The sequence below is a fragment of the Talaromyces amestolkiae genome, assembly GCF_001896365.1.
Source record: "Talaromyces amestolkiae strain CIB chromosome Unknown scaffold1.1, whole genome shotgun sequence".
NCBI lineage: Eukaryota > Fungi > Ascomycota > Eurotiomycetes > Eurotiales > Trichocomaceae > Talaromyces > Talaromyces amestolkiae.
In genome coordinates this window covers 1211589-1239323 of record NW_024468037.1, presented here as the reverse complement: position 1 = coordinate 1239323, position 27735 = coordinate 1211589, and the positions used below count along the sequence as shown (strand labels likewise).

General features: G+C 48.3%; 7 protein-coding genes across 7 annotated transcripts; 5 read left to right on the top strand and 2 right to left on the bottom strand.

Moving 5' to 3' along the window:
• Nucleotides 1-53: 53 nt before the first annotated feature.
• Nucleotides 54-4739, top strand: BHQ10_000406 (uncharacterized protein; the record flags this gene model as incomplete). The annotated part of the gene is made up of 4 exons (XM_040876385.1): nucleotides 54-247; nucleotides 327-429; nucleotides 522-3323; nucleotides 3378-4739. 4 exons carry the CDS (start codon nucleotides 54-56, stop codon nucleotides 4737-4739), a joined length of 4461 nt encoding a protein of 1486 aa, XP_040728911.1.
• A 789-nt stretch (nucleotides 4740-5528) lies between these two features.
• On the top strand, nucleotides 5529-7044 carry BHQ10_000405 (uncharacterized protein; the record flags this gene model as incomplete). Its single annotated transcript, XM_040876374.1, has 4 exons — nucleotides 5529-5612; nucleotides 5675-5751; nucleotides 5817-6713; nucleotides 6768-7044. 4 exons carry the CDS (start codon nucleotides 5529-5531, stop codon nucleotides 7042-7044), a joined length of 1335 nt encoding a protein of 444 aa, XP_040728910.1.
• Nucleotides 7045-7568: 524 nt separating this feature from the next.
• Nucleotides 7569-9409, bottom strand: BHQ10_000404 (uncharacterized protein; the record flags this gene model as incomplete). The annotated part of the gene is made up of 5 exons (XM_040876363.1): nucleotides 7569-7595; nucleotides 7657-7698; nucleotides 7754-8711; nucleotides 8763-9206; nucleotides 9273-9409. The coding sequence occupies 5 exons, from the start codon at nucleotides 9407-9409 to the stop codon at nucleotides 7569-7571; spliced, it is 1608 nt and encodes a 535-aa protein (XP_040728909.1).
• A 999-nt stretch (nucleotides 9410-10408) lies between these two features.
• BHQ10_000403 (uncharacterized protein) lies at nucleotides 10409-13172 on the top strand (the record flags this gene model as incomplete). Its single annotated transcript, XM_040876352.1, has 5 exons — nucleotides 10409-10418; nucleotides 10479-10602; nucleotides 10664-10852; nucleotides 10903-13024; nucleotides 13077-13172. 5 exons carry the CDS (start codon nucleotides 10409-10411, stop codon nucleotides 13170-13172), a joined length of 2541 nt encoding a protein of 846 aa, XP_040728908.1.
• Nucleotides 13173-14162: 990 nt separating this feature from the next.
• On the bottom strand, nucleotides 14163-15971 carry BHQ10_000402 (uncharacterized protein; the record flags this gene model as incomplete). Its single annotated transcript, XM_040876341.1, has 1 exon — nucleotides 14163-15971. One exon carries the CDS (start codon nucleotides 15969-15971, stop codon nucleotides 14163-14165), a length of 1809 nt encoding a protein of 602 aa, XP_040728907.1.
• Nucleotides 15972-16402: 431 nt separating this feature from the next.
• Nucleotides 16403-22934, top strand: BHQ10_000401 (uncharacterized protein; the record flags this gene model as incomplete). The annotated part of the gene is made up of 7 exons (XM_040876330.1): nucleotides 16403-16529; nucleotides 16575-16671; nucleotides 16737-16850; nucleotides 21797-21935; nucleotides 22087-22222; nucleotides 22421-22733; nucleotides 22796-22934. The coding sequence occupies 7 exons, from the start codon at nucleotides 16403-16405 to the stop codon at nucleotides 22932-22934; spliced, it is 1065 nt and encodes a 354-aa protein (XP_040728906.1).
• A 1874-nt stretch (nucleotides 22935-24808) lies between these two features.
• BHQ10_000400 (uncharacterized protein) lies at nucleotides 24809-26764 on the top strand (the record flags this gene model as incomplete). Its single annotated transcript, XM_040876319.1, has 5 exons — nucleotides 24809-24952; nucleotides 25004-25199; nucleotides 25258-25704; nucleotides 25771-26400; nucleotides 26454-26764. 5 exons carry the CDS (start codon nucleotides 24809-24811, stop codon nucleotides 26762-26764), a joined length of 1728 nt encoding a protein of 575 aa, XP_040728905.1.
• Nucleotides 26765-27735: the final 971 nt, after the last annotated feature.

Here is a 27735-nt window from a genome sequence, read left to right as displayed (position 1 = left end):
AGCGTGGTGGATTTTCTCCCAACAGTCGCCCGTCTTGAGGGAGGGCTTCTGAGATGAATTCAGTCAACTTTTCCAATGTGGGCACTGGAGCCATGCTCACCGGTGCCAACCCTCAAGGGCCTATGCAACCCCCTCAGAATGCCCAGGTTCAACGACACATCGCTGTAGCTCTACAAAATCAAGGGCCATTCACCGGATGGCGTGCAGAAGTCACCATTCCAGACCGAGCTGGGAAAATCCTGCAGATGTACGTCAGCTCACGCTGTCTTTCCTTTGTGCGATATATTGCGTACATCGGCATATTCGACTGACTGCTTTTCCTTTAGGATTACATCCCTTCGACTTATACAGCCTCGGATCGAAATCCAGAACGCACTCCAGGCAGCTTTGCAGTATGAGGAAAAGGCTTTCCGTGAAGCCAATCAGCGAGTAAGATCCCATGACAACGCTTGTTTCCTTCAATATTCTTTTTTGGGGTTAGATACGTTCAGGATGCTAACGATTCTCGCGTACCTCGATAGGACGAGTACGAGAAAGAGTGTGCCAGTAAACTCCACGCTATTAAAGAAACGAGATCGCGACAACAAGCCGTGTACAACCAAAGCGGATTAATGCAGCACGGCGGTACCAATGGGGGCATGCCTAGCGTAGTCCATCCGAACCAAATGCCCCCGCAATTCACACCTCAGATGAATCGACCGATGCAGACCTCGCCTATTCCTGGCCAAATGCCTATGCACATGGGCATGAATGATCCCACCATGATTCAGCAACAGCAGCAGCAGCAAGCTTTTGCGCAGAATCAGATGGGACAACAACGACTCGCATCAGGGATGCCAGTGATAGATGAGTTGAGTATGCTCAGCCAACCCGATTTCGAACAGATCAGTCGGCTTGCGGCGCAGATGATGTCGAAAATGACACCCGATGACCTCGAGAAGCGGAGAGCCGCAGCGACGTCGAAAATGAGCCCCGAACAAAAGCAAATGATTTCACAGAAATATGGAGACCCTTTGACTTGGATGATGCGACTCCAGATCTTGAAAAATATGAAAGCTCGACGAAGCCAACAGATTGCTCGCGCCCAAGGTCTTGACCCCAATGCTTCTATGGTCGGAGGGGATACCATGATGAACGCAGCTCAACGTCAGATGGCTCCAAATATGATGGGCCTGCAGCGGAACTCCGCATTGCCGATGAACAACCAGCAAGGCTTAGATCCTTCTTCATTCATAAACGTCGAGAACCTTCAAGGGCAGCAAGCGGACGGGCTCCGTTCCCAGGAAGCTGGTCAGCTGGTCGTTCCTGCAAGTACTGCCCCGATGTCCAGCCAGCCATCTTTTGCAGACCCTACCGGCCTGTTTCAACAGGGGGCGCCACAGCAGAACACACAGCCAAATCTCAATCGCTCAATCAACCCGCAACAATTCTTGGCGCAACAGCAACTACAAAATGCTCAAAGTGCCCAGCAAATTGGCATGCAACAAACATCGCAGTTTCAAGCTCAGAATCAAGCACAAGCCCAAGCAAGAGCTCAAGCCGCGCATAATGCAAAAATGGCAATGTCATCACAGGCTGGAGGACAGACTACTAACCAGATGAATCAGAACATGCCGCACCAAAGTCCAGCCATGCCAATGCTCAATCGCCCAGTCGGCCCCAACATGTCTCCAGCGCAGGGAGCGGGACAAATACGACCACCATCACGACAACTTGGCGTGAACGGGCAGCAACCTGGCAATCAACAACCGGCAATGCGACCGCAGATACCCCCAAACCTTCCTCCGGCCCTCAAAGAGCGATTAGGGCAGATGACACCGGAGCAGCTGAATGCCTTTTTGATTGCGCAGCAACGTCGTGCTCTAGCAAACAGTCAGGCAGCTCAAGCAGCGCAAGCAGCCCGGGCAGCAAACAGTCAGCAGATGTCAATGCAGACGAATATGCCGCAGCTACCTCAAGGTGGGCAATTCAATGGCCCGAACATTGGCACATCGATGCCTATGCAACAGTCACTCAATGGACTGGCTGGAGGAGTGCAGAACAATGCAATGCTCCAGGGACAACAATTATCGCTGCAGCAACAGCAGCAACAGCAACAACAACAGGCGCTGCTAAGACATCAACAAGCCCTAATGCGTTCTCAGAGTCAGAGTATCGATATGAATGCTGAACAGACCCGAGAAATGGATCGCATGGCCTTCCCCCCGTCGATGATTAATTCCAATGCAAACATGAACCCCCCCGTCCCGAAGACAGTGAAGACCTGGGGTCAATTAAAGGCATGGGTTGTACAGAATCCCCAGGTCCTTGGCAACGTCGATTCAGCCAAATTACTGGATCTTCAGCGTCTTCATTTTGCGCACACCGTATCACAACAACGTGAATCTGGGCGAAATAATGAACAAGCTGGGCAGCCAAATTGGCCCGGAAATAACCAACCGTTCATGCCTGGTCAGAACGTTACGGGACGGCAACCACAAAGCCATCCTCCTGGGCCGACTATCACTCCCGAAGAGATCATGAATGCCCGAAAAAGACTAGGCCCACAGGCTCAGAATATGCCTGATGAGCAACTCAAAGCGTTTCTCCTGAAGAATAAACAGAAGATGTGGATGCAACAGCTTCAAGCTAGAGGACTAGCCATGCAGCAAATGAATCCAGCCCAAAACATCCAAAACCTAAACCAGACCCAACCTCCACAAGTGACACCGGTGCCCACTCCCATGCCAGCAAAGCAAACAGTACCTCCAGCAACTCAAGCTCCTCCTCAGCCAGTGCAGACCCCACAACCAACCAACGCCAAAGTCCAGCCAACATCGTCAGCTGGTAAAGGAGCCAAGGGTGGAGCTGCTGGCAAATCAACCTCCAAGAAGCGGCCTCACAGTGATGATGTCGTTGAGATTCCAAATCCCAAAGCCCAGCCACCTTCGCAGGCGCCCCCTCAAGCAGCTACAACATCTGCTCCTGCACGTCTACCACTCAATCTCACTAGGGAACAACTTGCTGCTTTATCTCCTACTCAACGGTCCCAGCTTGAAGCTCACATGAAACAACAACGACAGCCCCGTCCTCAGTTATCGAAGATTGCGGCAGAGGAGAATTGGAATGCTACCCTACCTGACCAACTCAAACACTGGTATAATGAAATGGCCAAAGCGGTCATTCCCAACTCAGGACCCATGGATATTTCCGCGGAGGATAAGGCAATAATGGCTCAGCAGCTACGAGAATCCACTGACATGTTATCAAGATTGGATACGCTCGTTCAGTGGCTAATCAAACTCCCAAATCAAGAGAAGAATGTCAAGGCCCTCCTTTCGATGGTAAGAGGCACCGCAATCTAGTGAAGTTGACCTGTGCTAACCTAAAGTTCCTAGCGAATTCAACTTATGAAGCAATTCAAATCGACGGAATGGACCGTAAATGATGAGTTTACTATTGCTCCAGACTATTTGAAGAGGTCTATCGGTATCATCAAGAACATGTTCACTTCGATGATCACTAAAGTCCAGAGTCAACAACTACAGCAAGGACAGAAACTAAGGCCTCCAATACCACCTTCTGGAGGACAACCGCCTCTGAACGCGTCCAATCTCCAGCAACTTGAAGAAGAAGCGAAACGGGCTCGACGTACACAAAATCAAAATGTTCCTGCAGCACCTACTGCCACGCAGCCCCCATTCCCATTGGGAGATCCATCTCCTCAAGGCGTGCCTCAAGCTTATGGGCCCGGAGGATTCTCTCCAGACAAGTTGAAGATTCCTCCTACAAAGCGTCGAAAGCAGAGTCATGCGTCGGTTTCGGCTGCACAGGGTGCTGCAGCCGCCAAGGCTGCGTCAAAAGCGGATGCTGCGAAAGCTTCATTGTTCAAGTGTGCTGTTGCTGACTGTGAATACCACGTCAAGGGCTTTTCGACGCAAGCTGCTTTGAGCAAGCATGTGGAAGATGAACATAGGGTCAAAGAAGAAATCACTGATCCATTGAAGTACATGGTGGACAGTTTGGATGTCGCACTTGGCGTACCAGAAACAGGCAAAGGGGTCTTGGAGGGCGAGGTTGATAAGAAGACAATGCCCAGTGAAACGTCGGTGGTGAAGCAGGAAGTTAAAACTGAAGGCATCACTCCTGCTATTAGTGGTGCCACACCAATGAGTCGTTTGGTCAGTCAGACAGAAGCCAAGATTATTTCACCAGCATCCACCAGCACAATGACGCCGCGTTTACAGGCTACAAAGACGACTAAAGCGACAGCCACCAAACAAGCCAAAGCCGGTGCTAGGGCGGAGGCAGCGAAGGCCGTTCTTGAACAGCCGCCTATCACAGAAAATGCGGTTGCTAAAGACGGATGGGCAGATAGCAAGGTGTCTCTCGATGCTATCCAAGAGACGTTCGATATACCGATGACTGACAGCTTCCCTGGCATGGGAGGAGGGGAATTCTTCGAAATGTTCCTCAACTCAGACATGTTTTCGACTCAAAACGAAGATACGCCGGACTCCATTGATAGTAATGCATTTGTCACGCAGACACCAAATGATGGCGACATGGCCAGGGATGACTCGGCAATTCAGATTAAAGATGTTGAAGAAGATGGCTCTTGGCCTGCTGATTGGTTCTCTCACCCAGGACCAATGTTCTCTGGAAATGCAAATGACGACCCATGGATGGATTGGGAGACTGTAAACAAAGAGCTGGAGGCGGCACCCCTTGGCAAGGGTATTTCATTCTCAGTATCATGATACCCTTCTGCTGTCCCCAGACCTTGGCATATCGCGGGGAACAGATAAATTGTCGGATGAGTCTTGGCCATCATGCATCAAGCTGTCTGAGAGTTGATTATTTCATGCTTTCGTCTTTTTGGCTTTATCCATGTGACATTTCTCTTCTACCTTCGTGTATTGATCTTTTTTCTTACTTCAATCGGATTCAGGCGTCGAAGGACAGACAAAAGTCTAGGTTCCCAAGCCCTCCCCAAGGAGCTGCTCGGGTAAGGAGTCTTTCTACGGTTGTGTTTATTCTTGTCATTATCCTTCTGTTTATTTCTCGTTTGAGCATGTATCATGATCTTATTTTTTATTTTTATTTTTTGGGCGAGAACGGGATCAAATGCGCGGGATACCATTTGCGTTGATATGGATGGCGAACTGCTAGGGKGATTTGCTGTTACCTATTACAATTCTACAGCGATGATAATAATCAATGATCATCTGTGATGACTATTAGAAAATTCCACCTCGATTTTTTCTAGATGGTTGCTAATACATGAACACAGCTGTGCTGCTAGTTCATATGCGTAAGAAAGATCTTCTCTCACTGATAAGAGCTAAATACTATGTAGGGTTGGGGTATGTGGATCCGCCGACCCACCGTGTACCTGCTGACGTCTACACGACTCGCCTGCCTGGGGTACTTCTTATCAGTGGACCTCCTTCAACCCACATACAGTCCTCGTCTGCTCACTCTCTAGACTCATCAAACTTACAGAGCCCTCTTTTATTTTTGAGTGCTTCATATATTAATCTATCAATATGGCGAGGGAAGCATTCATTCCCTTTCTCGTCGCCATGATGTTGGTGACGGGGGTCTGCAATACCATATTGAACAAATACCAGGTTCGTCATCCACGTCTTTCTGCCCATCTACAGAACAGGTCAACTAACTGGAATGCGACCAGGACATGCAATGTGTTCGAGACTGCGACTCGGCCAATCCGGCCCATCACAAGCTATTCGAGCAGCCCGTTATCCAGACGTACGGACCGTCGTCAATCACTACATGACATGAAGAGAGAGCTAACCAGGACGTTTATGTCACAGGGCACAAATGTTTGTCGGCGAACTAGGCTGTTTCCTCGTTGTCCTGCTATCCTACCTTCACACTCGATTCGTGGCATCACGAAAGTCATCGACCGCGCCTCTATTCGCCGGTGGCTATCGCCCCGTTCCGGACGACGATCATCTCCCCGAGTATCATGATGGCGAAGAAGACGGAGAGAATGAAGCTGGAGCGAATCAAAACAATCACATCCCCGAGGCAGCTATCGCAAAACCTCTCGACGAGACCCGCCGTGTACTCAACGGATGGAGAATCCTCATGCTTGCTGCCCCAGCATGCTGCGATATTCTGGGTACAACAATGATGAATGCCGGGCTTTTGTTTGTGGCTGCTAGCATTTACCAAATGACTCGAGGTGCACTTGTGTTATTTGTGGGCCTCTTTAGTGTGTTGTTCTTGCGTCGCAAGTTGTACTTGTACCAGTGGTTTGCGTTGGTGATTGTTGTGCTGGGCGTGGCAATTGTCGGTTTGTCTGGTGCGCTTTTCGGACATGATCAGGGCCACGATCCCGATAGCGGCGTCAGTGACTCCATGCTTAAACTCGCAAGAGACGTGGATGCCGCAGCTCGCACCCCGGAAGCCGTCCGAGTCATTATTGGTGTTTTGCTTATTGCCGCTGCGCAGATATTCACTGCTACACAGTTTGTGCTTGAGGAATGGGTCCTAGAGAATTATGCCATGGACCCCTTGAATGTTGTTGGATGGGAGGGTCTCTTTGGACTTTCGGTTACAGTGATTGGTATGATTTTCTTGCATTTGACGATTGGATCGACCGAGGCTGGTCGATACGGATATTTCGATTTGAAGGAGGGCTGGAGACAGGTCACCCACAACCGGGCTATTGCCATGTCCAGTCTTTTGATTATGATTAGCATTGGGTGAGTCATTCTACTTTCTTTTTGATTATCCATTTTAAATACTAATCAGTACAGTGGCTTCAACTTCTTTGGCCTCTCCGTCACGAGAACCGTCTCGGCAACCTCTCGCAGCACAATCGACACATCTCGTACACTTTTCATCTGGCTCGTTTCGCTCGGTCTGGGCTGGGAGTCATTCAAGTGGCTCCAGGTTTTGGGTTTCGCGCTTCTCGTCTATGGCACGTTCTTGTTCAACAATATCATTCGCCCACCTCTCAAGGCGTGTTTGCCTTCGCTAAGAGAGGAGGCGCGCGAAGAGCTGCTACCTGAGGAGCCGATTGAGCATATTTGAGTTGGTCTTTGATGTCTTGAGAAGATTGGACCTCGACTCATCGGGTATCATGAGCTGGAGTTCTGTCCTACAAGATTTTAAGGCGCAGGAACGCCTAGGTATGGAGTTTGTCTGCATCGCTCACGCATCCGTTTATCATATTATTACATCCCATGGTTTAGGCATAAGTTACCTGCTATTTGTTGCATACATATCCACGTACTTATATATGGAGTTATTATATTGGAGTCTTGAGTTATTTTTCACCTTGATCGCATCCATGGATGGATGGATAGTCATACAGAATATTTACTTAGGCACGCGAAAAGTATCATGCGACATAACGATATACATATTTGTACAATGGGTATAATGAATATATAACATAAATACATGGATCACTTTGATGGAAAAAGATCATAACCATGCAGGGCCTCTCAAACAATTGAGACTGTACAAGTCGGGCAGTTACGATACATCAACTCGCTATAAAGCAGGCGATGGAAATCAAAGGAAAAGAACGGGGTTCTGGTCCTTGGTCAGGCTTAAACAAGAACGTAAAGGGCGCACATCTAGTTCGAGGCAGTCAGTCAGACATTCAAGATATAAAACAGGGACTTAATGAAAACGTACCATTGAAAGGCCAAGGATCATCGAGAACCAGAATACAATGTTCTGTAGAGATCGATGTTAGCATCCAAAGATTAATGAGAATATAGGGTATACATACATTCCAAGTCTTCGCCTGTCGAATCAGCGGCGTCCTCTGGATTGCAATAATGGGTAATTGCAACATCATTAGCAAAAACCCGTATCCTCTCAACTTCTTCGTGATACAGCTCATGACAAGCTCATGTGCGAGCGCACTAACTAGAAAAGTAATAAACATAGCCACAGGGGCAGAGAAATATGACTTTGACGAGAAATAGACATGTCGGCGCAAAAAGTGATGGACGGGGATGTTCCATTCTCGGGAAAATTCTAGCCAGTCGCATGAGTTCCACCAGTCGGAGTAGAAGCGTCGGTCGGCAAAGCGAGTTATTTCTGCGAATGCGCCGAGGAGGTATTCAAAGATGACTAGGAACACCAGGAGGAATGTGATCATAAAAGGGAAGAGTAACATGCTGGTGGTTTCAGCTAGGATGAGAGCTTGGTCTGACCAGGTGTTGACGCTAGCGAGACTAATGCTGGCTTCGTTTAAGACCGGAACGATGAACTCCTCGCTGGTAAGCGTCAAAAGAAAGATACAGCCAAACACAGCCAGTGTCTTGAAGAACACCTCCGTCCAACGTATAGTCGGCGTACGGGGATACTCGATCTCGTAACAAAGCGTGGGACAGAACAAAAAGTCCACAAAGTTGCTGAGACTGAGGTTCTGAGGATAAGTCACCTGGCCCAGAGGAGAAGTCAATTCCGTCGCCAGATCATCACGCAATCTAGACAGCGGTTCTTCTTGTTTGAAATTGAAGGTACCGTTCATGGTTTCCGCTCGTGCCGGAGAGCTTGGGTATCGCACAGCAGCCGCCATTGAGCCCTGGCCCGGTTTGTCGAGTTCCGAAAGACGACGCTCGGTCTCGCTCAAGTGACCATTGTAGAAGGCATACGAGTGGACCTTCATCAGGATTGTCAGAGTATGTAGTGTGAAGAACACTTGAGCGGTCCAGGTCCAATGCAGCATGAATGGCCATCTATCGCGCATTAGTTAATGCTTTCTAAGTGCAAGACAAGGATGGATTTACTTGATCCATAATGTGAGCCACCCAATCTGATATAGACTTTGAATCAAGATTCCTGTTCGGTACCAACGAAGTAGATTTCCACTCTTGCGAGTCAATTTTTGCAAAGGCAATGCGAAGCCCGAACTGACTACCATAGCGAGATCGCTGATCGCCAATTGCCATACATTAGCCGTCAATAAATTCCAGACTTTGACTCGCAACGGATATCCAGTATCCTTTATATTGCGCAGGACCGTGGTTACCACCATTATAAATAATCCGATCCAAAACAGGGTAAAGAAGCCGCGGAAATTATGGTAGTCGCTTTGGGGGTCGAAATGGGACACTCGCGGGACATAATCGATTGTATGGAACAGGCGACGTCTTGCTCGAACTTGTTTGCGCGCAGTTGATATGGATCGTACGGAGGGTGGTGCGTCATCTGGAATAGGTGTCGATGCGCCACTAGAAGCTCTCTGTTAGTTACCACCCAGTCAATCCGGACACTGCGAGATAGAGTGGACGATGTACCTAGAATCTATACTTTCTCTTTCCAAAATAGAATTGGTGTTCCCGAGCTGCTCATCAGCAGCCTGCAGCGACTTAATGGCCCTGGCTCTTAAGACCTGCGAGGTCATGGACCCATTGGATGTGGCTGTTGTCGACATGGTCGGAGAGGGGTCGCAATAATAACAAGCTGTACTTTGCGCAAGGATAGGACGAGACCACGAGCAAAAGAAGAGATCAAGTCAGCGTAGCGCAGTTATGTAGATAACTCATGCACGGACAGCTATGGTAACAGACAGATGAAAAGGCATGCGACAGGCCTGAGGAGTCGGTGGATATTTCATCTATTTAGTGCCGGGGATGAGTTCATTCGGCATTTCTCAGCTGCGAACCATCCAGGGCAGGGGCGTTACGTCAGATTAATGTTTGTGTCGAGTCTCGGGAGGCCCGGGAAGGCGCGCCAAGAGCCTTAGACCCCAGGCGTGGTTCCAGGCGTCCAGCGCCTAATCAATCTGAAGTCTGAAGATCAGCGCCACCATTTTTCAGCCGGAACGGCACTGCCAATCCGAGCCTCGGTGCTGATTCTGATGAACGCCGTGTTCGCGGCCGGCCGTATCCGTATACGTATTCGTTAATAGATGCCAGATTGATGGCATGTTGTACGTTCTGTAGCAGCTTTATGGTTCGTTCGTTCATTATGTAGTTCTTGATGTCATAAAAATACAGCACATCCTCTCCTCCGGACCTGTTGCTTCCTGAGGCTGCAAGGCTGCAAACGAGTGGATCTGGGAGATGAGCCGCGGCTGCCAAGACTTCTGCATTAAACATACGTACTATGTACATAGTAACCCTAAGGCATTCAGGCTAAGGTGTCAAGGGTCAATATGCTATCAGCCACAGTACCAGCGCCACAGCTGACAAGTTCCGTCAGCCACAAGGCTCCTCGTGCGGCGGGCAGCAACTTACACCACGTTCAACATTAACGAACTCCGACGTGCTTTGTCAAATCAGTTTTCTGATTGATCTGGAGGTTACCCTCCGTTGCTGCTTTGAGACGCTTCCAGCCACCTTCCATCTCCGCGCTGAATTACTATCCTGCTTCTCGAAGCGGTGATTAATCCGTGTTTATTCTCACCCCGTACGGGGTCTCAGCGGCCACGATGACCTCCCGTGAGTCGTCCCCACACATCTGTATTGACAACGTCCAGGACTGACAACGCTCTGCTATAGTCAAACAATTCATCCGTAACGTCCGGTCCGCAAAGACAATTGCCGATGAGCGAGCCGTCGTGCAAAAGGAGAGTGCCGCAATCCGGGCCTCCTTTCGAGAGGAAAGCCATGACTCGAACGTTCGGTTAGTGAAGGCCAATATTATAGACACGGCGCAGGAGCTAATGTGCCTCGTTGGTGTATAGGAGAAACAATGTTGCCAAATTGCTATATCTTTTCACCCTAGGAGAACGGACACATTTCGGTCAGATCGAATGTCTGAAACTACTCGCATCTCCGCGGTTCGCCGATAAACGATTGGGTTATTTGGGGACAATGCTTCTGTTGGATGAGAACCAGGAAGTCTTAACTCTAGTGACCAATTCTCTGAAAAAGTGAGCTCATTCATACTGTGTCACGAGTGTCTCTGCTTACGGACGAAAAGTGATCTCAATCATTCCAACCAATATATCGTCGGCCTCGCCCTGTGCACGTTAGGAAACATTGCGTCTGTTGAGATGTCTCGCGATTTGTTCACCGAAGTCGAAACATTAATCACCACGGCTAATCCCTACATTCGACGCAAAGCCGCGCTATGTGCCATGCGTATCTGCCGAAAAGTCCCCGACTTACAGGAACACTTCTTAGAGAAAGCCAAGATACTGTTATCTGATCGCAACCACGGAGTCCTACTTTGCGCCTTGACATTAGCTATCGACCTTTGCGAACATGCCGAGGAATTCGACGAAGGCCCAGAAGACGTGGTTGAAAGCTTCCGTCCCTTGGCAGCTCCACTGGTCAAGGTCCTCAAGAGCTTGACCACTTCAGGATATGCTCCCGAGCATGATGTGTCTGGCGTGACTGATCCGTTCTTGCAGGTCAAGATACTTCGTTTCTTACGTGTATTAGGAAGAGGAGACGCTGCCACCAGCGAGCTCATCAATGATATTCTTGCTCAGGTAGCTACGAATACCGAATCGTCGAAGAATGTTGGTAATGCAATCCTATACGAAGCGGTCCTTACCATTCTGGATATAGAAGCCGACTCTGGCTTGCGAGTTCTCGGTGTCAATATTCTGGGTAAATTTCTCGCAAATAAAGACAACAACATCCGATATGTTGCGCTCAATACACTCATCAAAGTGGTCGCGGTCGAGCCGAATGCAGTGCAAAGACATCGAAACACGATCCTTGACTGCTTGCGCGATCCCGATATCAGTATTCGTCGACGAGCGCTCGACCTGAGCTTCACATTGATCAACGAGGGCAATGTTCGCGTCCTCGTTCGTGAACTCTTGGCTTTCCTCGAGGTCGCCGACAACGAATTCAAGCCTGCAATGACGTCTCAAATCGGTATCGCCGCAGATCGATTTGCGCCTAATAAGCGATGGCATGTCGATACTATGCTGCGTGTGTTGAAACTTGCTGGTGGTTACGTCAAGGAACAGATTCTATCCTCGTTTGTCCGTCTTATCGCTACGACGCCTGACTTACAAACGTATGCTGTGCAGAAGCTGTACTCGTCTTTGAAATCCGACATAACTCAGGAAGGCCTGACACTTGCTGCTGCTTGGGTTATTGGTGAATATGGAGATGGTCTGTTACAAGGGGGTCAATATGAAGAGGAGGAGCTGGTCAAGGAAGTTCGCGAGGGTGATATCATAGACTTGTTCACCAATATCCTCAACAGCACTTACGCTACCCAAATCGTCACTGAATATATAACTACGGCCGTCATGAAGCTCTCTGTTCGAATGTCAGAGCCGGGTCAAGTGGAGCGGGTCCGAAGGTTCCTGGCTAGTCGCACGTCCGATTTGAACGTGGAAGTGCAGCAGCGAGCTGTTGAATATAGTAATTTGTTCGGATATGACCAAATTCGCCGCGGAGTCCTGGAGCGAATGCCAGCACCAGAGATTCGAGAGGAGCAAAGAGTGCTGGGAGAGCCAACCAACAAGCGACAAAGTCGGATGCTCAAGGACAAATCCAAGAAACCCGTCAAGCAGTCCGAGGATATGCTTCTCGACCTTATTGGTGGCTCGGATGTCTCGACAGTCTCAAGTCCCACTGGTGCGAACGGTGTATCAACGAACACCGCAGATCTGCTAGCGGATATTCTGGGTGGAAGCGGTACAACATCMCCTGCCCCGCCGGCAGCCCCATCCAACACTGCCGCTATAATGGACCTCTTTGGTTCTAACGGTACACCACCGCCAGCACGTCCTCAAACACAGTCGCCATTACCTACAACTGCCTCTCAGGATCTTCTTGGCGGACTCGGTGGTCTAGCAACGTCTACTCCCCCTCCTCCTGCTGCAGCCGCAGGCCACACCGCATTCAACAAAAACGATCTCGTTCTCACACTACAAGTACAACGAAACGCCAGCGGGTCTGGTGCTCAAATTCTTGCACGCTTCCGCAACCAGTCCGATTTCACGCGAATAACGAGTGTGGGACTTCAGGCCGCCGTCCCCAAGAGCCAGCGGTTACAATTAAGTGCTATCACCAAGGCGGATCTCAATGGAGGAGAGGAGGGAACCCAGGGCATGAGGATCGCTGCTGTTAGCGGGGTAAGTTGTTCAATCTGTCTCATTTTTGTTCCCACTTACTAATATTGGACAGGCACTACCACCTAAACTCAGATTACGTCTCCGTGTTACATATGGCATAGATGGAGCGAGCCCGGTTACTGAACAAGTAGACTGGACGGAGCCATGATTGATGACAGACAGAATCCAGGTTCCGAGGAAAGAAAAAGGGAGGGGTGTCTATAGATAGATTATTATGAGTTATACGGTTAGGTGGAAGCAGAGAAGATATGGAGATGTTACATAACCAAGTACGTACGTATAAAAATCATATTTAATATAAATTCGTTGCCAATATTTCAAAAACGGAGGCTAGATATAATCAATATTACAACATAAGTCAATCAGTCGATACGTTCGGTCAAAGAAGCTGAATGTATGCGAAGAAGTAAAGCAATCTAGCATTCACCTGTACTGTATAGCTAAATCAAATAGCAAGCCTTGTGTACCTAAGTATATAAGTAAGCAAAGTATTTGGGGTTGGTTTCATCATATAATGTTCATCATCAATCATCAAAAGCTTCAGGCAATCCAAGTAGGATCCGAAAAAAGACACAAAAAACCAAAGCCCAGCAAAAACGCCATTGAGTAAACCAAAACTCCGATACCCTTGTAAAGTAGAGTCACGTCTAGATGGAGGATAGTACAGACCGTTTCTGGTACTGAAACGTTCTCTTCTCATCTACTTCTTCCTTTGAATCAACAAAGGAAGAAGGGAACATGATTTAAGGGAATAACAAAATAAAACAAAACGCCGTATGAACCGCCGTCTCCATTTACCTAGGTAACACCCTTCCTATGTGCCTTGTCCTGTCCTGATGTTCCTAATGCACCACCACCTATGCAGTTCTGATAACAACCACTTTCCACCGAAACCGAAGATGACTTTGGAAGGGTCCTTCTCGCTTCATCAAACCGTGTTTTTCATGATGTTTTGGAAAGGTTATGCAAAGACCGGTGTCTGGACCGAAAGCAGGCCAGTCAAACCGGTTGAAAATTGATCAAACTCCATTGGGAAGAAAGTGAATAAAATATATGCAAATACCGCAAGAAGCGGTTCTGTTCTCGTGTCGAGACTTCTGTCGCTTTGATACGTTGTAGAGGTGGGAAGATCCATTATTCAAGCAACTGTTTGCCTGGTGTATCGGTGTCCGTCCATGGGGATCTCTCCATACAGTGGTCGGCCTGATGACGAAGTCTTTGAAGACGCTGAAGCTGGTTGTCGTGTAATGATTTCCGGTTCAAAAGAATACGTTTTGGTACGAGTAGTGGTCTTAGGTCTCGGTGCTGCCGAGCGATCTCTCGCTCGTTCAGATCGGGACGATGATGGTGGAGGATAGACGTCTACCGATTCCACCCTGGGTCTATCGCCCGTTATATCAACCTTGTATTGTTTGATTTTTGCTGATGCGTTTGAAGGCATTTCTGGCGTACTTGGTCCACTGGAATATCCTGAATCGTTTCTCTCGGTGCCACGGGGACGGGAAGCACCTCTTGAAACACCCCGTCCAGTGGATGACCGAGACGAAGCTTTGGTATCACCTGCGAAACCGTCCACCACCATACTTGCTAAACCATTAACTATACCGGAAAGAGGGCCCTTGGATTCCGATCGACTCGAACCTTCTCGTCGACTGCGAGGGGGATACGGTGCAGTGGCAGAGCGGGTGATCGTGGGAGGAGCTCGAGGTGACGATGGGACCTTTTGAGAGGCGGCCGTGGACAGACTAGGAACGGTTCGCCCGCGTTCTCGTTCCCGCTCACGCTCTCGTCGATCAAACTCGCGATCAAGATCGCGCTCAAAGTCACGGTCGCGTCGCCGATCCCGCTCATATGCACGCTCGTAGTCGTGACTACGCTCGGCTCGCTCATCAGAATTCAATCGTTCATTAGACCTGCGATTGGTCCGAGGTGACGAAGTTTCAACATGAACACTGTCTTTGTGACTGTGAGAAGAACGAGTTGAGTATCGAGGAGTTTCTGAGTGACGTCGCTCCCTATCTTCATATCCTGCGTGTCTAGATGTGTGTGGTCGTATCACGGGATCCGTTGTGCGGCCAATGTACTTCTTGGCCCATTCTTCTTGGCCGTCGAGTTTGGAAGTCGAGTATGATGGATAATCATCATGATTATCTTCCGAATCCGAGCCGGTAGATGAGCCACGGCTGCGATGGTGCTTCGATGAGTAACTCGGTACTGTGTCTGCTTTGCGACGTGGTGGAACCGATTCTCGAGGCGATGAGTATCTTATCTCACTTTCCACTTTGGCCCTATAATGAGCCTGGTCACGTTCGAAATCCGAAAAGGCATCTTCACTGTCCGAGTCAAAACCAGCTGCCGTTCGCTCATACTTGTCTGAGGCATCCCGCCGGCGTTCCTTGGTGCGAGTCCTCGCACGATCGTAATGTGCAGCTTTGGCGTGGTCACGGTCGCTCTGCTGTTTTGCTGGTCTTGCTGTGCTATACGTGTACACGGACGGTCCTTTTGACTTTTTCCTCTCTTCAGTAGCTTTGGTGTGCGGGCGCTTGGAGCCGTCGGCGTACTTCTGAGAGTATGACATCGGTTCCTCGGTGTACAGATGCTCGTCACTGCTGTTGAAATATTGTGGAACTCGTTCTTCGTACATTTGTCCATCACGATATTCCCTGCTTGCATAAGCTTTCTGTGCTGCAGCTTCCTTCCTCAACTTGTTGAGGTAAATCTCCTGATCGTAAAGCTGGCGCCGTCCTTCGTCACTCAGGATTTCATAGGACTCTTGAAGTTTCTGGAACTCATTGACAGCCGTTGCCCGCAGTTTTTCGTCTTGGATCTTGTCTGGATGGCATTTCAACACGAGCTTGCGGTAAGCGGTCTTGATTGCTGAGTTGGGAGCGTCCTTGTCAACTCCGAGCACAGTATAAGGATCGAAATCGGGTATATTAATCGACATATTGAGTTTGTGGTCGTAGGGTTGTAAGAGTCTGGGATCATGGGTAGGACTGTAGTAAGGTTCATGTAAAAGGAAGGTAATAAATATAAGTGATGTTGTCCGAGCTGGCAGTCACGGTAAGAAGTGAATCAACGTATGACTGGGAGGCGAACGTCACTTTGCATTAGGTGGTCGATGGTAGTCAACGCATAATGCTTAGTCAATGAGAGTCACCCAGATGAGTCGCCGTAATGCAGTTGGATAGTAGTCGTATGTAGATACTGACAATAGCGATTGGAAGGACGTAGAAGAGTTGAATAGATCCGATGCGGCGGTCACACAGCCTCTTCGATCTCTTCTACCGCACGGTAAAGGATCGGGAAGTCGGGAGGAGAAGGATAGAAGTCGAAAAGAAGGAATAGATGAAGAGAACAGATTGAGTCGAATACAAGATGCAGAATCCAGGAACGGCCGAGAAGAAGCAGCACCCTGAAGGATGGCAAAGTCTGGATGAACCGGGGAGGCAGTATATCCGGGCGGCGGGATGGGCCACTCTTGCCTCTTTGAAGAAGAGGAACAGTACGTAACAGAACAGGGACGAGGACAATACGTAACTCGTAACAGTACGTACCTGTCTGGGAAACTTGGTAACGAGCACGGGACGATCCAGCCAGAACCAGACAGCTTGCGCACACTGCGACCCACTCCCTCAGAGTTATCCGTACGCCGTATTATGTGTCGATGGTATTGTACTGTATTGGTCCCGTGATCTCCAGTTTAGTCTAGACCCACGCCAGTCAGGGACGCCGTTCTGACTTTTAGTCGTGGACTCTTGGGAGGCAAAGAGGCGAAAAGAAGCGAAGAGAAGCTGCCAACAAAACGGGAGCGTAACTCCAGTTGGTAAGCCTGTAGATCGAATAATAACGCACAGTTAACAGCGAATCGCGGCTTTGCGGCACTGGGCCTTTGAATCAGAATCAGATAACAGAACTATCTCGTTGCGACTGCGCCACTCCGGTCGGTCCTTTTTGTTTCTTCTTCTCTTATTCAGCAGCGGGCACGCCGATGACCGATGTGCCGAACCGTACCCTACCGGATGACTATTTGTAGACCTTTTGAGTCTTTTGGAGCGCGGAAAGCGCTAGATGGTTCCTTTCGATAGGAGCTTTTTCGAGAGTCTTCACCCTTCGACTTTGACTTCCTCATTCGCTGCAAATCAAATTACACAACACTGCTAGAGCAACGATATCATTAGACTTTCGCAGCGCAGCGGCGCAGTAGCTTAGACACCAAAATAAGGGTCCTTGTCTTGCCTCGTTTTTGCTGACAACTAACAAAGGAAGCAGCGGTGTAGCGCTGCCCAAGCAACAGAGTTGTCCCTCTTCCCACTATGGGCGGTCAGTTATGATGAGTTAGTACTAGTAGAAGCGTACTAGCAGTGTTGTTGCTGATACTAAAGTTTCAAGCACCACAATCGCTGGATGTTCAATGGATAGTTGGAGGATAGTGTGCTCCAGATCTGTATGCGTGTAACTGATTGTTTCGCTGTTGGGGGGCTTACGATGGACCCCGCTGTGAGACGTGGGGTTCTAACACGATACGATAGACGATACGACAGCGTGGTTCGTAGGGACCACGCAATGAATTTTGGGGGACCCTGATGATGAACGATGTTGCTGATTTGGCCGATCTTGGCGAGTGTCAGGGAACTGTTTGGGATAGTTGTTGAAGTGTAGTCATCTGATAATAAGATGGGCTGATATGGATAAATGATGATCAATTGTAGATGTGACATGGACAAGACCGTTTGTTCCTCAACTCTTGGGTACAGGTACAGTTGCAGATATGAGATCATTCGATATGTTCTGACGTTGAACAGGACTCCAGGAAGATGATACAATCAAATTTTATATGTGGTGATCCTCTCTGATCAACAGTCTTGCGGTTCTTCTAGCCCGTGGATCTTACGGTCTGTTCGCCCTTCTTACGCTGTTTGGTTTAAACAATGCTACCACTCATGATGGAGTGATACTAAGCCGTGAATCGTAGTGTATTCATAAGCCTCAGCTACAATAGCATTGATACTTGAGGCTTCTCCTCGAGAGTTCCTGGGCAATGGGAAGTGATGCGAGTAGCCGAGTCAGCCCGTTGGAAGCAACCCGGGGAATGATCCAGGGTCCAAGGGCGATTTATTAGATCGAAGAACCAGAAGCAACAAAGCCTCAAGGGAGATGTTATCTAATTGGGTGTTTAGACATCGCCTTGTCTTGATCAGCTATGGATTATACCAGCCCCAAGAATCCAGGTCTGCCGGGCTGAGGGAGGAATGCTCGTTTCGTCATCCCTGTTGAGGCTGTCGAACGCCTGTCTAGAATAGCCGGGTAGCTAGCCAGGACCATTACTCATGCTCGTGAATCTTCAAAAGAGGCTTTGGTGTTGTTGAGAAGAGACTGACGTACTGCCAAGCAGTAGAAGCCAAAACAGGGCATTCTTTCCTGTTTGTCCTCTTTGTTCTGTTTGTCTGCTCAACTGCGTAACGCTGTACTATGGTACGTATGTACGTAATCATACGGTATTCGTACTGCAGATTCTTGAGACGCTGCAGCCAATCAGTCGATCTCCGGCGGGCCAACTGAGATCACGTATCAGATTGATACAGGGCCTGGACCCACTGTGCCACGATGGCATGCAGCCAATCGTCATTCTAGAATAGGAGAGCCGGGGCCTCTCTCTGACCTGCGACTATCCCAACCTGGAAGTCTCTTAGCACCACAGTCTCCACGCGTATTGTGACTCGTCTGCTAGCACGAATGAAGAAGGTATCACCTCTTGTCATCAATTGGCCAGCTACTCCTTGTCAACGAGATCACCCCGCGACATGCTCTGAGCAGTGGATGCAGCCACAATCATCCATCACCATTCAACTCTTTGTCACTCTCAGCGGAGTACGAAGTGGTTTTCGTATTATTGCATCCAGTGGATAGCCACAAGGTGACAATATCTATGGTCCACTAGAAGCCAGGTATCAACTCCAGCTTTCAAGTGGAACGAGGGCAGGTGATTCGACCATGCTGAATTCCTCAACTTCAAMCTCTGGAGCCACTCCAGCCATATTTCGGTGCGATACACTTACGAGGCTACTGATTCACGTCAAGAAACTCCGCCACAGCATGCCTCGAAAGGGCAAGCAGAGCGCAAAGCCAACTCTAAGCAAGTCTAATTGGCCTCTTTTCTAGAAGGCGACCAACCGCTACATGGCGACCACTTAGCACTCCTCAAGTACTAGCAGAATGAGCACAGGACGCTTATGCAGCACGCCTCTGCCATGCGATGCGGAAGAAGTTACGCTACAACGTACCAACGAAATGCTACTACTGATTATGTGGTAGAACCGTACCGGTAATCCTGCTAGTAGGCCCAGTACAGGACCCAGGTACCACTGCGGATCTGGCGCAGTGAGTTGTCACGTTCAGAATGGACCCTGCGGTATTTTAGGGCGCCTTGCATTGTTGGCTTCGAGCACAGAACTCTCATGCTTTGTCGACTTGTTTAACTGTCATGGTTGTTCGAGAGAAGCGATCATTTACCATCACAGGCTGTCATCGATCAAGATCGGCCGGTAACCTGTGCCAGGCGATCAATCCAAGTAATGAAATCAATCATTACCTATATGGTAAGTGATGTGACACAACATGTCTGAGCGATTTCCTGCTTTCAGAGGCCACCTATCAAGTCCAATCGGAGAAAATCTTCGAAGCCACTCCTAGGCCAGAAGCTTTCCTTAAGAGGTCATCGGATAGCAGTCAAGACCAGCCAAATATGAGCCATTCTTCAAAAGACATGACGGTTCTTATCGATTGGCGGGACGACCCGTAACTATTTAGCGGGTGAAACGTACCCTTAATTTCTCACCCCACTACGTCGTCACCCCTCCATACCTAAACCGACACACAATAATCAGACAATCAAAGACACAACTGAAAACTAGATATTGACTAGAGTCCTCACCAGTCGAACTTACAGTATTAAATACTGTATAGATGAGGCGGTCATGCACTCCGGTCATGCACTCCAAAGCTGCACGTTTCCTTGAACGAGTCACAAATCAGGGCGGTAAAGTGTGCCAATCAGAGAATTTAGATCTTTTCACACCACAAGGTCAGAAGGTTGACCGGATCATTGATCTACTATGTGTGTATAATAGACGTTTGTAAGTACTCTACTAAACTAGACGGAAATTTTTTGAGAGTCAATTAGAGTGTATGCACATATTTTTGAAACGGATCTCCGTTTCTGGGTGTCTCATGAGCAGAGAATCACATACTGCGCTAGTACTTACATCCTGCTTTGCTACCCTCCATCACTAGACGTAGCTTGTCACCCGAGCTTTAAAGACAATGGCATATGTGATATTTGTTCCAAAAATGTTCTTATGACTCTACGGCGCTTATTCAGGATGTTTGTGATGATTGAGTGGCCTATTTGATATTCATGCATCGTACAACAAGCTTAAACCGGGTGATGGAATCGTCATACGGAAGCATCATCCCAAACCGGTAGATTGATATCAACTATAGTAGGTCGATTGAAAGCCTTGCCACCTGTGTAGGGCCAGCTCTTGGCCATAATGGCGGCATTGACAACGCAAGTCTCTTTTCTCAGCCTTCTACGCGCATGAACATCGCTTCCTAGCAAGTCTGTCTCAGTTGCATAAACACTCATGTTCATAAGCGCACGCTGTTTCTTTCCCGTTAGATCAATTAGATTCTGTTTCTTGCTGCTGACTGGGGGTAGTGGTTCAATATCAGTGATCATAGGTGATGCTGATCCACCATCATCCTCATTCCACATCACTCGTTGATATCCTCGGCCTTCATGGACATGGCCGCAGACAGCTAGCATAGGTCGAATGTCGCTCATAGCATGAAGTAATTGCTTGCAACCGTACATGTCTCCTCCACTTTTTGGGGTGTCGATTGAGGTATCTTCACCTGGTTGTCGATCACACAGCCCTAATGGAGGAGTGTGCGTCACCAAAATATCGGTATCAGGAGGAATTTGACTCCATAATCGACCACCATCTTCGGATGATGATGAGTATCCAAAGGCCCAAAGACCGGAAAAGCGAGAGTATGGTGACCCAAAGACTTTGAAAATTGTGTGAGGTCCATCTGGACGTGTCAAATTGATCATGGTGGATTCGTGATTGAGGTAGATAATGGATGTTGATGTTGATGGCCTGTCTTTATGTTGGTTCACAAGATCCATAGATGTAGCATTTTCTTCTAGAGCTGTAGCATCCCCATGAAAATGCGATCCATGTTCTGCATAGAAGTCTAGGTCAAGAGACACATCATGATTGCCTGTTGAATATGTATGTTTAGTAGCAATATATCTTCATTCCATATCCACATTGAACAAATCTTATTGCACCGATGCAACTAACCCGCAATCACTATTTTCACTTCATAATCTGCTTCTTCAATCCACTTGAGCGTACGTTTCAATTCAGACTTGGTTCCTCTGTTGGAGAGGTCTCCTGCATGTATCAGGACATCACCAGATGGCAAATTAAACCCTAATTCTGCTGGATTATATCCATGCGTATCTGATACGCAAACTATCCGGGTTTTGCGATATTGTACCATAATAGATTACTGCGTTCCTGAACGGCACAAAGTTGTCGTCGATAGAAAAAGCTAAGCCAAGAAAATATGGATCTTCTCTCTGACATATCACGTGACATAGTATTCTAAGAGGCTTAGCGCGAAGCGCTCTTCCACAAACAGACTTGAATCTAGGGCTCCGAGCCCTAGCGCACCAATTTTGCCGCTAAGACACCTCAGTCAAGCGAGTCCTCCAAAGGTTGACTTCAAACTCCAGACCGACAACCCATTGCGCCAACAACCAGCCCTTCGACTTTGCTGGATATTTTTCGAATACCAATCCGGTGACAAGAGCAGGATGTCCACATTCGAGCCAGTTGTACGTTGCATTCCACCGTTGAAGAAGTTTTCCACCTTGTCGATATTTTTGGTGATTCGAGATTTGCCGTGGCGGTGATGTTGGGGATTGGGACGGAGGAAAACATGAAGAAGTTGAGCGCATTCGGCTAATAAGATTATTATCTGTTTAGGTCGTTATCGACGGCAAGGGACACCTCTTGGGTCGCTTGGCCAGTATTGTGGCCAAGCAGTTGCTCAACGGTCAGAAGATTGTCGTCGTTCGATGTGAAGCCCTCAACATCTCCGGCGAATTCTTCCGCGCTAAGCGTACGTCAATTGAAATTCCTATTCTCGAACTCTCCTATCTTTTATCTGCATGAAGAACGAATTTGGTGGAATTGCGTGCGGTTGCAGTTAGCGGGCCCATTCGACCAACGGAAATCTTTGGCAGTGATGGATAGGAGAGATCAACGAGACATATCATCAGCAAAAAGAGCAACGGACTAATGAATATCCTGTGTATAGTGAAGTACCATGCCTACCTCCGCAAGGCCACCCGTTTCAACCCTACCCGTGGTGGTCCCTTCCACTTCCGTGCTCCTTCCCGCATTCTCTACAAGACCGTCCGCGGCATGATTCCTCACAAGACCGCCCGTGGTGCCGCTGCCTTGGAGAGACTCAAGGTCTTCGAGGGTGTCCCTCCCCCATACGACAAGAAGAAGCGTGTTGTTGTTCCCCAGGCTCTCCGTGTGCTCCGCCTTAAGCCCGGTCGCAAGTACTGCACCGTTGGCCGTCTCAGCCACGAAGTCGGCTGGAAATACCAGGATGTTGTTTCCAGGTACGATCTATCAGTCGCTTTCTTTTATTGCTGGTGAGAACCTGTGCGCTAACATATCATAGACTTGAGGAGCGACGCAAGGTTAAGAGTTCTGCATACTACGAGCGCAAGAAGGCCATCCGACGACAGCTCGCCCAGGCCCAAAAGACCGCCAAGGTTGACGACAAGGTCAAGAGCCAATTGGCCGAGTTGGGATACTAAGCGGTTGCGGTCGGTGGTGATGGTGTCGGTGGTTGTTGGGCAGGCAGTGTTTGGAACGATGTGATTGAAAATTATCAATGGAGTTGCTGATATGGTTAAATCAGCGGGACCATACAGGCGAATCTGGGTCACATTGTTCCTCGCATTTTTTTCATTTGATCATGAATAAAAAATTAACGTCATCATTTTCAAACGAGTCAGACATTCTGGTATGGACATGGTGATACAGTCCGGGGAGGAGGTTCTTATACGGAATCGCCCTTGGCAAAAAAAGACATGATGATATCAGTATGGCACAGTGCCGCCTTAAATACTCTATTTTCCTGTGGCGCAATGAAAGAATTTTCTGAAGTTCCAAATGACTTGGCTGTTCGTAGAATACTACAGTAAGACAATTTCAAGTATATCCTAGTTTTCCAAGCTTCGACGCCCCTACTTGAAGTTGATACGTCTCAGACATCATTCCCCCTTGGTCTCACTCTAGTAGGTGGCTCGTCTCTCCAAGCAAGAGCGTTTCATTAAAACTAGCTAGATATCATCACAACGGGTGAACAGCAAGTCGTGACGACAAAAAAGCGAAATCATCTGGTCCATTATAACCACATGTTCTGTCTACTCCACGCCAACTGATAGCGAACAAAGCAAGGTCAGAAATACAGCCAAATGTCAAAGAAACCGCAAGGGAAAATCGGGCTTCAGATCAAGGCTTCTGGATGAGCTAAGCTTCCGGGTATTTGGGCGGTTCGGCGGAGACGTTCGTACTTCGTTCAAGCTGCCCTAGTTCGATATCTCGAGAAGATGAAGAGCTTTGTTGGTTGTGTGAATGCCTTGGTCTAGAACCGGACTTCACGATACTGATCACCACCAAGATTAGTAGTACGGGTACAACGATAATTCCCAACATGATCGCGAGAAACACGAGCCACCCCCAATCCGATTTCATGACCCTCATTGCGGTTAGATGTTCAAAGTGATATACGAAGTTGAAGAAAGACTAAAATCGTAGCAGTCAACAACCGACGTCCTGTCCCAAGCGAGGACTGAAAGCTTTTTTGGCACGCCAAGAAGATCAAGCTTGGGTGGTGTACTTGTCTGGTGGTTCTACTTTCACCGGCATAATCGATGGTACCTATCCCTCTGTTGCTGTTGCTATTGCTGCTGTGTAAAAGATGCAAGGGCTTGGTATGCGCTAGGTGGATTTAACAACAGCGGTGTGAGGGTTCCTTGGATGCCCTGAATCAAGTTCGTAGTGTCTGTACGCAGCCTGGAAAGGCAGCCAGCTTGCGACCTGTAGCCTGCAGGCACCAGTTCAGTGACCGCGACATTAGCTATATCGCAGTTTGATGTGTTTTTTAGGCAGTTCCATGGATGCCGAATGAAAAGTCGTGAATAAACGTCAGTGACCGCCGTTTCAAGTATACCTGATATGTATGCAGTATCTCTAACGGCTAGACAGCAGATGAGTAGTCTACAATCAAAAGCTCCAGGTGTAATCTCGAAGCAATCCAAACCCTTCACTGGATAAAATTGAGATTCAATTTCCAAAAGTACGCGGTAAGATACACCGCGCTGAGCCGGGAATGAGGTCTGTTGGTATGTCAAGTTACACTTCACCTCGATGAATAGTTAACCTTGAAACTAGCCTAACATAGTTAGCTCAGCTACCCCAGATGAGTGGTGCCTCGTTAATCAGGCAATAACCGAGGGTCTTCTTTCTCCCCGCATAACAGCTCTCGCTTTGCGCCGGCGTCCCCGGCAAATTGGGGCAGGATTTTATTTTCTACTTTAATGTTCAGTGAAAGTCTTCTCCAATTCTGCTCTTTGACTCCAGACGATGATTATACCCTCCCTGTTTGATTGACCATTTCGAGACCATGTCCGGTCCCAAGTCCCGTCTCTCTGGATTGCTTGGCCACTTTCTTCCATCACATGTCGATCATGATGTGAACAAAGTCTGCAACTACCATACTCTCTCGCCGACCTTCTTTCTCCCGCGTGCTGCGGCAATCGAGCCTGAGGTGCGAACTTCCCAGATGTGTAATGTATACTTGGTACTGAAATTAATATAGGCTGAAGCTATCTACCACTTGACCGCGAACAACAAGGTTCTGCGGAGAAGCTATATCGAGACTGCTGACCGCGCTAGAGGCCTTGCCTATTATCTCAAAAAGCATAAATTCAAGCGCGTGGGCATTTTAGCACCGAATACACCTGCTTTCCTAGAGTCTATATTCGGCATTGGGGCAGCTGGCTGCGTTAACATAGGTTTGTCCTCTCTCTTTTCCTATCATACCAAATACTGATCTAGGTACTCTCTTTGTAGCGGTGAACTATCGGCTGAAGCCTGAGGATATTGCTTATATCTTTGCGCACTCTGATGCCGACCTTATTATTGTCGATGAGGAATATGTATCTCTCCTTGATCTATTCAGGAGCGAGCATCCGAATATCCCGCTATTGATTGATACAGATACAGACGCAACAGAGGGCCAGCTGAGTGGCCCTTTTGACGCTGCCATTCTGGAAGGCTTGGGGTACGACAAAGATACAGGAGCCAAAGGGTGGAATGGGCTTGAGACTCAGGCCGCTGATGAGAATTCAACTATTGCTCTTGCTTATACAAGTGGCACTACCGCCCGGCCGAAAGGTGTTGAGTTCAGCCACCGCGGTTCATATTTGGCCGCGATGGGAAATGTCATCGAATCAGGGTTGAATTATCATATAGGCCGTTGTCGATACCTCTGGACTTTGCCAATGTTTCACGCAATGGGTAGGACATGCCATCCGATCATTCACTTGAGTAACATTATACTACTCGTGCTAACGCAACACTCAGGATGGACATTCCCGTGGGCGATTACAGTTGTCAGGGGTACTCACTACTGCTTACGGAAGATTGACTATCCTTATATCTGGCAGCTACTGAAAAACGAGCATGTAACACATTTCAACGCCGCCCCAACGGTCAACACGCTCTTGTGTGCAGCCAAGGAAGCGGAGAGACTTCCAGATCCAGTCAGAGTTACTGTCGCTGCTAGTCCACCATCAGCGCATTTATTTGAGCAAATGACGAACCTCAACCTACATCCAGTACATGTCTATGGTATGACAGAAACCTATGGTCCGATCACGAAAGGCTACCATATGCCTGTGTGGGACACTCTCCCGGATAAAGAAAAATATGAGAAAATGGCTCGCCAAGGTCATGGATTTGTGACCAGTCTCCCGGCTCGTGTCATCAAGACGGATGTAAAGGGCAGCGCCATCGTTGATGTACAACGCAATGGCCTTGAGCTAGGAGAAATTGTTTTTGAAGGCAACATCTGCGCTAAGGGCTACTATAAAGATCCAATAGCCACAAGTAAGCTATTTGAGGGCGGAGTGCTTCACTCCGGAGACCTCGCGGTTTGGCATGCGGATGGAGCCATTCAAATCATGGACAGAGCCAAAGACATCATTATTAGCGGTATGTATGATACCCTGGTGTTTTTATCCACTTAACTGACCTGGATTGTGTAGGAGGAGAAAATATCTCTTCCGTGGCTTTGGAATCGATGTTGGTTACCCATCCAGACATCCTCGAGGCCGGTGTGGTCGCTGTCCCAGACTCGCACTGGGGAGAAAGGCCCAAAGCATTTGTCACAGTACAGTCAGGAAAGCATATCGAAGGGTCTGAAATCATAACATGGGCGAAAACTGCGAGTGGCATCAGCAAATTTATGGTTCCTCGTGAAGTTGAGGTTGTTCCCGAACTACCAAAAACTAGCACTGGTAAGGTCAAGAAGAATGTCCTCCGAGAATGGGCCAAGGGAGCGAACCGAGAGATATGATGAAACCATATCAAAACCCTATTGGAATATTCACTACAACCTAACAAGGAAGCTAGACCTCTCGCATGAATGATGAACCAGATTATAGAAATAAAGTCCAATCTCATCCTACCACTCTTGCAATACATCAGCTACGGATCTCTCCATTATTGGCAATGGTGCATCAGCCCACTGTCATGTAAGTATCGTCAGGGTTGCTTTCGATGAAACATGTAGTTATATAGGTTTCAGAAATCTGACTGCCGAAAGAAACAATCATAGAAGAAGTTCATTGTTCTTCGCCTCGTGTGGCTGAAAACCCGTCCTTGCATGTGATACATAGCTAGCCCGGTTGTGCATGACCTGGCATCAGTTGTTTCCTTTTAGGGCTGTTACTCCAGCCTGCCTTATATAGAGTCCATAGTTTGATGCTGCCGTCCATGGATTTAGCGACATGGCAGCATATAAGTGTTGGCAAGGAACCAGATCAAAAATATGAAGTATATTGATATAAACAGATGTGCAATCAAGAACATTGTATTTGTCATGACAAAGTGAGAAGACGTAGTTAAGTATCTGCTTCAGCTGACACAATGATCGGTGGTGGTAAAACTCCGGACTTGGTTGGCCAGAGACCGTGTGCCTTGGGCAAGCATCCCGCATCCCACCTTACTCTGTCCCGTTGCCATTTTGCCGCATCCAACCTTACGATTATATTACCTCTACATCCTACCTGAATACCTCCCAGGTCGCAAATTCCAACCCTTAGTCGGCCTGTGTGTATAGTTCTTTCGATATTTGAGTGCTTCCTTTGTCCACCATTCCTGAGCCTGCCGCCAAGGTCCGGAGATATATGCGTCCATTCCTGCCTGTCCGATCGATCCAACCACCACCACTTCTGTCTTGGTCTACTTATAAATACACTCGCATCTCCGAACGAAGCCTAGTTAAGTATACCGTGATCTCAAGGAAACAACAGCGAAAGCGCCAGT